Consider the following 10,463-nt stretch of genomic DNA (forward strand, 5'->3'; position numbering starts at 1 on the left):
ATATGGAAAACCAATGGGCAGTACTCAAGAAATGTGTTGTGTGGCTGGAGAAATGGCTCAGCAGTTAAGAACATTGACTGCTCTTTCAGAGGACCTGGGTTCAATTCCCAGCAACCACATGGTAGCTAACAATGTCTGTAACTCCAGTTCCATGGAAGCTGACCCCTTTTCCTGACCTCTCTGGGAACCAGGCACCCATGTGGTATACTTATAAAGCAGTCAACAGTCACACACATAAAAAAACAAAAAACAAACAAACAAAAAACTTTATTTTTATTTTTTTTAAAGGAAAGTAAGCACTTTTTTTTTTAAAAAAAAAGAAAAACAAATTCTTAAAATTTTGTAAGAGATTTAAAACACATTTCAGTCACATAGCAATTCACTGTCACTCAGCATAAAACTTGAGAAAAGGTACAAGTCATTTACCAAAGGCTGGCCCAGACTAGTTCTGTCACACTTGTGAAGCCACATTCCTCATCCCTGACTCCTTGGCCACCCCACTGTCTTCCATCTTAATTTGGTTTCCAGGTACTTCAAACTCATGGAGTGGTCCTGGAGGTGGACATGGGTTCTCTGATTACCACAACCAGATGAGGGCTCATCTGTAAACTAAACGTTTAGCCTGGCTTACAGAATGTATGTAATACCCCAACCCGGTGAGGGTCAAATCCTAAAACAGCAAGGCCCAGCTCTGTTAATGAGGCAGGCTGAGGGCACCAGAGGACCGGTCCATACCGCTGCAACTTACATAGTAACTTTAAAACAGCTTCTATAATTAAAATCTAAGAGATGGACACTTAGCTCACTGGTAGAACACTTAACTAACAAGTGCAAGGCCCCGTGTCAAGTCAACAGCACTAGACAAAAGTAAAAGCTAAGAAAATAATATAAAATCAACGTGTCCCCAGATGCTCTCTGAATGACACAGACAACAGCATATAAAAATAACCTCTTTTTAAAGTGTCAGCAAAAATACTATAATCTCTGAAATGCAATGAACCACTGTACCAATGAACATGAGAATGACTGGCAAGATGCTTTTGTTTTGTTTTTTTAAATGTTTGAGAAACAAGAATTAAAATTTACTAGAATACTAAATGACAACCCTTGAGAGTAAGGGAAAGGTCATGTTGTAGATCAATGAACGCAGGAGTGCCACTAAATACCATGCCTGCCAAACTTCAGGATTGCACAAGCTCCAGCACGTCATAGGGCTACCCAACAGTTTTGGTTTACACATTTGAAATGAATGGACTATTTTAGCAAAAATATTATACAACTTTAAAACTTACACGTTTCACCATGCATGGTGGCACATGTCTCTATTACAAAACTCAGGAGGCAGAAACAGAACGGTAAGTTAGAGGCCAACCTGGCCTACTTAGTAAATTCCAGGCCAGCCTGGACTATGAAGACTCAAGAGACAACACAATCCCTGAAAGCTAAAAATAATCTCACTGCATTTCTAGGATCACAGGGGATTAAAAGTAAACTTGGTTTTTGTCAGAGCTAAAAGTCAGGGAGGAAGCACAGCCTATGTGTGTTCTCACAGGAATAAACAGTCAGCAGTGATTTTCAGTTCAACCCTACACAGAGGGTAAAAGAAAGAAAACTCTCTTCCCATCTCCAAAGATGCTCTTTGACATGACAACTGGCTCATGTCAGGGTGTGGCTGCTCAGCAAATCAGCTCATTTTCTACAGTGCTGACCCCTGGCACACTACCCAGCTCTTCACACACCAACACCTTCTGTAAGGCAGAGACCACAAACAGTCTCCTAACAAGATCCCAGTGCACAACGAGTGGTAGTTTACAGGAGACTGAGAATTCAAAACACTCCAAATGATCTCACTGCTTCCTGTAAACAGACACAAATTTCAAGTGCAAAAGCATGCTCAAAGTCAGCCAGAGCTTGCCCTGAATGGTGTCCTTAGGAGTGGCAGTCACGCAGTAAGCCAATTTGTGTTAATCTATTTTGTCTTGATTCACAAGAGAATTACTGCTGCTGACTGAAAAGGGCTCAGCAACCAGTCCACCAGGAAGGACCTGACCAGAGCCCTCTTCTCTCGAAGCCTCCCTTGCAGACTCCTGAACTGGATCACTCATTTCAACCACTTCAAAATCCATCTCGTTCCACTTCTCTGCATCGTCCTCCTCGTTCTCTTCCTCACAGTCCTGTAACTCAGAGCCAGAAAGCAGAGCTTTCTGGTCCTCACTCTTCCTTGTTCCTTTGCCATGGCGTTCCAGGGGCAAGGTGGCCAATTTATACATCACAGGAAATACAATAGCTGTGAATATGGCTGAGCCCAAACCTGTGTACAGAACTACTGGCAGATCTGGGTAGTGTCCCTGAAGAATTCCAATCACTGCTGGAATAGCCATTTCTCCCAGGGCAGCGCCAATTACAAAGAATGCTGCAGATTTCCCAGTTAAGGTGGTGTACTGCTCAATCCAGGAGATGCCGCTGGGAAACGTGGCTGCCATTGAGGCTCCATACACAGAAGTCGCGATCCACAGACAAAGAGGGCTCTTGTCAAAAAGCACCAGAAAGAAACATGAGNCCAGGCTGCCNATGTTGCTCAGCACAATCATGGTTCCAGGCTGTAAGAATGTTGCAAAGAAGATGGCCAGGCCCCTGCAGGCTGCAAAGGTTCCCCAGAAGATGGAGTTCAAGCCAGCTGCCTCGCTCTCTTCCATGCCAACATGGGTGGTGGCGAAGGAGAATACGTAAGAGCCGTAGGTCACCTCGGCTCCCACATAGAAGAAGAAGAAGAGGAAGAGGAGGCAGAGCAGGGCCCTGTGATGTTTAGCCCTTCGAGCTCCCTGAGCAGATGCTGAGGATTTTTCTTGCCTTGAATGTTTCTTACAAAACAGACCAAACAGAAAGACAGAAACTACTAAAACATAGGTGCCGATGGAAGCATATGTCCACAGCAAATTCTTGTCATCGGGTACTGAGAACACAGAGTCTGAGGCGCCTTTGGATGATTGGTTCAGCATCAGAGGGTCAAGGTCTGACTCAGTGTAGTTCTGAGCAGCTGCTGTACCCCAGGCCAACTTAGCCAGCAGGGGAGCCAGAAAGGCACCCAAGGCGAAACTGAAGTGCAAGGCCTGCATATGTGGGGCTCCTTTGTCCCCCCAGAGATCCAAGATGAGGACATTCCCACCTACCAACAAAGGAAATGATTTGAATTCATCATTTAGTGAGAATACTACATTGCTACTTAAGAACAGAAGGGAAGCTGACACTACCTATAACCACTGTGGAATAGGAAGGCTTCAGTTAAGGAGCTCTGACCCACTATCACCAGCAGACTGTGCATCGCAGCATCTCCTCCTAACAAACAGAATCTATAAGCTGGTAAACCACTGCCCTCTAGAGCCAGGCACATTAGCAAAGGCTTTTCATAGCATGTGCTAACAACACACTGAGGGACATACTGAAATAACATCTATCTACTTACAAGGGAAAGAGAGAGAGAGATGGATTTTAGCATCAGATAGTGGCCAATCATCAAAGCTTTGTAGTTTTGCCCCTAGTAGTAGTTGTCATGGAAGTCAACAGCAAAGGTCCTGATGCACCAAGCTCAGTTGTCAGACTCTGCACTGTCCCAATGAAGACCCTATGAGGTGACGGCCAGAAGTATACATTCTTTGGCTCTCTTAACTTTCAGATAAACACACATTTCTACTCTGGAACTTCACAACCAAATGAAGCCTAATGTGTCAAATATTTCCACACACTACCAAACAACATGAGAGGAGGAAAGAAAGGGATAAAATGCTGGAGTTAGAGGTGAACAAATGCCACATTGCTCTATGAAGAGGCTCTGCTGATGGAAAACAGGGACTTTCCAGAAAAGGCTTCACTGAGCTCAGAACTCGGTTGGACGCTGTCTGTTCTTCTGCAGCCCACAATAGCTATTTGCTTTGTCCTCCCAATCACTACAGCTTCCTACAGTAAGATGGCCAGATTCTAACCTAAAAGGAAAGCCTGCTTGTCTGTCCAAGGAAAGAACATCCTTCACGTTAGGATATTCTAACTCACCTCTTGCTTACGGAGAAACATACTTTCTGTTTACTTCACAGGCAAATGATGGAAAATGGATGTTCTGATTGACAAGGAGAGGTTGCTAGGACAGTGGCCCTGACTAGGTGCCATGGTCCCAGTCTGATGTTCCTGTGATAGTGTGATGTCATCAGCTGTCCTTTTCCTAGCAGTAGTGTCCCAAACAGCACAGGTGACAATAAATGATTCACTAACCTGTATCCAGAATGCCCATTGAAACCCCAAAGACAGACATCATGAGAATCAGTAGGGCTGCTGTCTTGCAGAATGGCATGAGATAAAGACCAACTGTGGTAGCAGAAAGGGACACCCCTGAGAAGAAACAGGAAGAACTCAGCTAAAACACAGTACTGCTTTGGTAACACAGTATTTACTTAATCATCACCAACGAAATAGTGTTGCTTCAATGGGAGTTTTAATACATCAACTGATTTGCCTTTATTCTTCCCAATTTATTGAAAATGGCATGCTAACAGCTCTGCCCTCTTTTCCAGGGTCAGGATCCAAGGTGCTCAGTCCGTGCTCAGCTCTGATAAGGGCAGCAGGACAGAGGTGCAGCCTATATCACTTCCCACCATCCCCTGTCCCTTCATCTCCAAGCCCAAGACCACAGGACCTGGCCAGGTTCCCACAGTGGATGCCAGCATGTTGCCTGACTCAGGTATCAACCATCTTCCCTATTTAGAGCTGAGTTGTAAATTTGTTGACAGAAACAAAGCATAGCAGTGTTTACTCACCCAAAAGTAAAAAATGATTTATACAGCCAAAAAGGACTCCTCCAATCATAGAGCCACATAAATATCCTGAGGCGCGGCCCACAAAAATCAGAGACAGGCTGCTGATGTTTCTGTTCACGTTCTTTGCCAGGTCTGGAAAGGTGGGTCCCAGAATAGCAACACTTAGTCCCTATAGTTAAAAGCAGAGAGCCTTTTACTATCGCTGGAGCACTAACCAAGAAGTAGCTTTCCCACTATAACGAAGCCACAGGAGGGAGATGACACAGGGACCGCGGAACTAAGGAAACATGTACATTATCAGCAGTAAAGCCATAGACTCCCCAGTGGCCTTCTAGCCATAACCTTTGACACTTTCTTTAAATGTGTGTCTTGTTTGGAGACTCAAACTTGCTCTGTAGCTCAAGGCGTCCTCCATCTGCCAGTCTCAGTCTCCCACACGCTGCTGCTACCAGCACACACAGCTTATAACTATTTCACTTTTTCTTTTAACTGTTTAGCATTAAACAATACCGTAAAGGACCATTCCATATTAATAATGTATATGCAACAAATTAGGGGCTAGGGAGATGGCTCAGTCAGTGAAGTGCTTGCTGCGTGGACACGAGGACCTGATCCCCACCAGTCACATAGAAAGGACAGTGTCTTAGTTAGGGTTTGCACTGCTACAGTCAAACACCAGGAAAAGCAGCGAGTTAGGGAGGAAAGGGTTTGTCTGACTTACACTCCACACTAAAGTCTATCCTTGAAGGAAGGCAGGATAGGACAGAGGCAGGAGCTGATGCAGGGACCATGGGAGGGTGCTGCTTACTGGCTTGCTCAGTCTGTTTTCTTATAGAACCCAGGACCACCAGCCCAGGGATGGTGTCACCCACAATGGGCTGGGCCATCCCTCATCAATCACTAAGAAAATGCCTTAGAGCCAGATCTTGTGGAGAGATTTTCTCAACTGAGGTTCCTTCCTCTCAGATGACTTTAGCATCTCTCAAGTTGGCATAAACTAGCCAGGGCAAGTGACCCCCTGTCAACCTGATACACAAACATATCACTGTTAAGCCACTACCTTTCCTGTCTTATTCATCCCCAGGATCCCACATTAACATCAACAACACAATGTAAGACATTTTACAAATTTTAAAGGTTCCAATCTTTACAAATTCAAACACTTTAAATTCCAGTCTCTCAGCTGTGGACTCCTATAAAATAAAAACTGAATACTTTTTCTGGGGAAAACCAGAGCAGTTACAATAAGAAAACCAAAACCAAACTCTAAAAATGTGAATAATTCAATGTCCACCTGTCATGATCTTTTGGGCTTGGGTCACTTTTCCAGCGTTGCCTTCTGTAGTACACACACTGTCCTTTAGGCTCCGACTGCCTCCACTCCACTTACACCCACTGATCTTGGTGGCCATCCCAAGGTACTGGCATCTCCAAAATGTGGGGGTCTTCTGCTGCAACGCTTTCACTAATAGCTTCCCCTGGGCTCTCTTCATGGACTCCAGCCCACCACACAGTGCCAGGCCTCAGCTTTTCTCCACGACTCCTTAATGCCTCCAAAGACAGCACCACCTGGTGACGTATACTACAGTGGGCTGCCAAAAGGAGGCACAACCTTGGCCAATTCTAAGCTCGTGTGTGCTGACTCTGGGAAAACACTTCCCAGACCATCTGGAGGGGCTCTTCCGGCCCAGCTGAGCAGCATCTATTACCGCAGCAAAGCAAAGGCACAGATTCTCAACTCTAATGGCCTGGGAGTCTTTGCTTCCCTCTGAAACCTCCCAAGCCAGGCCTCCCTCAACTGTACTGCTCTCAGCGCTGGCTTTCTTTTTAGATGTCTGCACGTACATGAGTACTTGGTCTGCATGCACTCTTGCACACCACGAGAGGGCATTAGATCCCATTATAGACAGCTATAGCTGTGGGTGCTGGGAACTGAACTCAGGACCTCTGGAAGAACAGCCAGTGCTCTAAATCCGAGTCACATCTCCAGCCCCAGCTCTCAACATTACTATCTTCCACACTCCTACAAGAGCAGCATGGTCCTTCCACAATCCTCCCAAACAACATGCTCAGGCCTGTCACAGCAATACCCCACTATCCTGGTAACAAATTGTCTTAGTTTGAGTTTTAATTGCTACAATGAAACACCATAACCAAATAGCAAGTTGGGGAGGAAAGGGCTTACACCTCTACACCATAGTCCATCGCTGAAGAAAGTCAGGGCAGTAACTCAAACTAGACAGGAACCTGAAGCCAGGAGCGGATACAGAGGCCATGGAGGGGTACTGCTTACTGGCTTGCTCAGTCTGCTTCCTTATAGAACCCAGGACCACCAGCCCAGGGATGGCATCACCCACAATGAATGGGCTGGGCCCTCACCATCAGTCACTAATTAAGAAAATTCCCTGTAGCTAGATCTTCTGGAGGCATTTTTCAATTAAGGTTCTCTCTTTTCAGATGACTCTAGCCGGTGTTGGCTTGACATAAAACTAGCCAGGACACACAGGAACAGCAGCATGCCTAGAACCCCACACCGAAGAACAAGGAAAGATTCCTGGGGCTCACTGGCCAGCTAGTCTGGCTGAATGGGTGAGCTCCAGGCTCAGTGAGAGGCCCTGTCAATGACTAAGGTGGAGGGAAATTGAGCAAGACACCTCTGACTTGACATACACCATCTGCACAAAGATTTAGAACGTAACAAACGATTCTCAAAATATATACTTATATTTCCAAATATGCTATATGCATAAATAAGAAATTTAATTGCTAAAATTTCTAATTACCAAGCACCAAATTTTGATTTTTACATTAAGATGCCAATATTTTTGGCACACATGGAATTGTTCCTTTGAACTGTCTATCTAATGCTGACAATAAGTAATCTAATGTTCCTATATCTATAGTTTTCCTCACATTCCAAAGCTATCAGGAGATGTAAGGACTGTAAGGCTTTCTTAGCAAAACAAATATAACACAGACAGAATGATTTTAACAATAAGATGTCACACAATATACTGGCAAGAACTAAGGACCTCCGTTTTAGATGAAATTCCTAAAAACCTTTAAGGAAACGTTTCTAAAAGTTTTGAGAACCATGGATTGTGGGCTGGGGACACAGCTCAGTGAAAGCCTAGCATTAAGTCCTGGATCAGGGCCCCTATGTAATAAACAAACAAACAACAAAACCTGATTGTGCTGCACTATTCTGCTCCAAACCAAGAATGTTTTCCCTGCCCCAGGCACCAGCAACCAAGGACAAAGACCAGGTGCCCACAGGGCCACAGCATGTTCAGATCTTCCTACAAATCCCTTGCAACACCTGGCACACGTGAGGAGCCCCATTATCTGCAGTGCTTTCTTTCTTCCCTACTTTCCCATCAAAATAATTTTAAGAAACTGAAGCGCCAATTGAGGGACCAGAAGGGACTCTCGTCAAAGGTTTAGCTCTCATAGCACTCGAGTCAAAAATTATCACTTTAGGTCAGTGGTTTATAGCTTTCATTCCAGCACTCAGGAGGCAGAGGCAGGAGAATCTCTGGAATTTGAGGCCAGCCTGGTCTACACAATGAACCCCAGCCATCTGGTCTACAATAGGGAGTTCCGGGTCAGCAGTTGGTGCTACACAGGGGAACACTGTCTTTAAGGCATTTTTTAGTTCTTGCACTTGAGTGAAGAAAATTATTTAAGGTTCTAAAGGCTTGATTTAAACATGACTGTGAACAGGATAAGCAACATGTTCTTGATGCTATCATTTAACCAGAAAAGTCACTTTCTTCTCTGGGCCCCTTTTTCCCATCTGCGAAATAAAGCAGTTGGTTGGATTTGGTCAGGCCCCCTCAAGGCAGCTTTTCCGTGATCAATTTGGAGCTTCAGTGAGTGGGTGAAGGGGAGCAGGCTCCCCATCCTGTATCTCTCCGTTTTCCGGAGGAAACTTAGCTTGCTCGTGCTGGAAACGGACTAATTTTGCCCGTTTTTCCAGATGACAGAACTGAGACCCAGGAGGATTAACCAATATCCACCAGGGGGTCACGCACGACGCAGGGCACTAAGGAGACCACGTTCCCTGCAGGACGCCTGCTCCAGCCGTGGCCTGGAGGCTTGGGGCCCAGCTCTCACCAGCCCCAGGAAGGCGGCACACAGCACCACGGTGGTGAACCAGCGCAGCACGCTCTGGGCACGGCCTTTCCGCACGGAGGCCACGGCTTCCGACTCATTCTCTGCGCCCGGGTCGGCTGGGAGGAGCCGCTGCCCTCCCGCCCCACCGAACTCCAGCTCCAACTCCAGCGTGGCGGTTCCACCTGCCGGGCTCCGTACACCGGGCCTCCAGTGTGCAGGGCGGTGTCCCGCCACGCCCGGCCCGGCCTTCGGGGCCCAGAGTCTCCCCCGACGCCTACTACGCCGGGAGCGGCCCTCGCAACCCTGACCCGGGGGCGAAGCCTCCCCGCCGCGCAGGCGCGGGGCCCCCACGGTAACAGAGCGCATGCTCGGAACACGGTCCGGAAATAAGGCCGCTCGCCAATCAGGAGGCTTCCTCCAACCGGAAGTTGATGTGGTTACCTTGGGGATCGGAGAGCCTGGCCCAAGTGAAAAGTCTCAATTAAGTGAGCCAGTGAGTTTCGCGGCCGGGGGACTGTAGGCCAAAGATGTACGAGCTGCAACCCATGTACAAGACGATCCAAGGTCGCAAAACGTTGGCAGAAACCCGACCTGGAACTGCAAGATGGCAACTTCCGCAGGCTCCTGGGTCACGAAGGTCTTGTCTCTACATGATGTCCAAACCGCTGCCCTTGCTCCTTAGACGAACAGGAATGCTGAACGTCAGCTTCTCACTGAACAGTTGTGGATTCTTACGTGTAAAATCACGTGAAGTATCTCAGTTAATTTACACAACACTCAGAATCCCACCGCGGTCCCATCTTTAAATAGGAATATTAGGTTAGGGTGACAGATTCCTAAAGGCCACACAACAGCCCTCTGGCCTTTCCTGAATAGTGAAACAATAGCTAAAGAAAGAAATCTGGGTCAAAATAAGTTGCATGCGCTTGCCCACACTTATTTTAACCTGCAGGCAATTCCATTGTTGAGTGGACCTGGACATCAGTCTGGTTTTGCCAAATGGCTATACTAGCTGAAACAGGAAGACCATGCCCTTATGTGTCTACAGATTTGACCACAGGGACCATAGCCTCAAACGATATCACATTCTTCTTTTTTTTTTTTTAATCTGAAGTTCTTTTCCACTTACATTTCTGCCTCTGATACCCCCTCCTACTACAACACTTGGTCTTATTACCTGTAAACCAACTTTCCGTCTTCAATCATATGATCATTAACTTCTTCCCTGTTTGTCTCGGAAATGTTTCTTAAATTGGCTTCCAATTCCTCTCCACTCCTACTCTGCTTGTCTTCAGACGTTTTCTGATTGGTCTCAAAGTGTGTGTTTTGAAATTTTCAGTGGGACCTTTAGAACACAAAAATTTTAAGGGCAGATAGCCTAGTCGGTCATCGATGGGAGGAGAGGCCCTTTTTCCTGTGAAGGTTCTGTGGCCCAGTATAGGGGAATGCCAGGGCCAGGAAGCCGGAGTGGGTGGACTGGTGAGCAGGGGGAGGAGGGAGGGGATAGGAGATTTTCGGAGGGAAAACCAGGAAAGGTTATAA

The 10,463-nt window shown here is 46.4% G+C and overlaps 1 protein-coding gene across 1 annotated transcript; it reads right to left on the reverse strand.

Moving 5' to 3' along the window:
- Positions 1 to 365: 365 nt before the first annotated feature.
- Positions 366 to 9,263, reverse strand: Mfsd4b (major facilitator superfamily domain containing 4B). The gene is made up of 4 exons (XM_021205295.2): positions 8,922 to 9,263; positions 4,806 to 4,974; positions 4,264 to 4,380; positions 366 to 3,166 (listed from the first exon to the last, which is right to left on the reverse strand). Exons 2-4 carry the CDS (start codon positions 4,852 to 4,854, stop codon positions 1,965 to 1,967), a joined length of 1,368 nt encoding a protein of 455 aa, XP_021060954.1. The 5' UTR covers positions 4,855 to 4,974; positions 8,922 to 9,263; the 3' UTR covers positions 366 to 1,964.
- Positions 9,264 to 10,463: the final 1,200 nt, after the last annotated feature.

The sequence above is a fragment of the Mus pahari genome, chromosome 9 (genome assembly GCF_900095145.1).
Source record: "Mus pahari chromosome 9, PAHARI_EIJ_v1.1, whole genome shotgun sequence".
Lineage (NCBI taxonomy): Eukaryota > Metazoa > Chordata > Mammalia > Rodentia > Muridae > Mus > Mus pahari.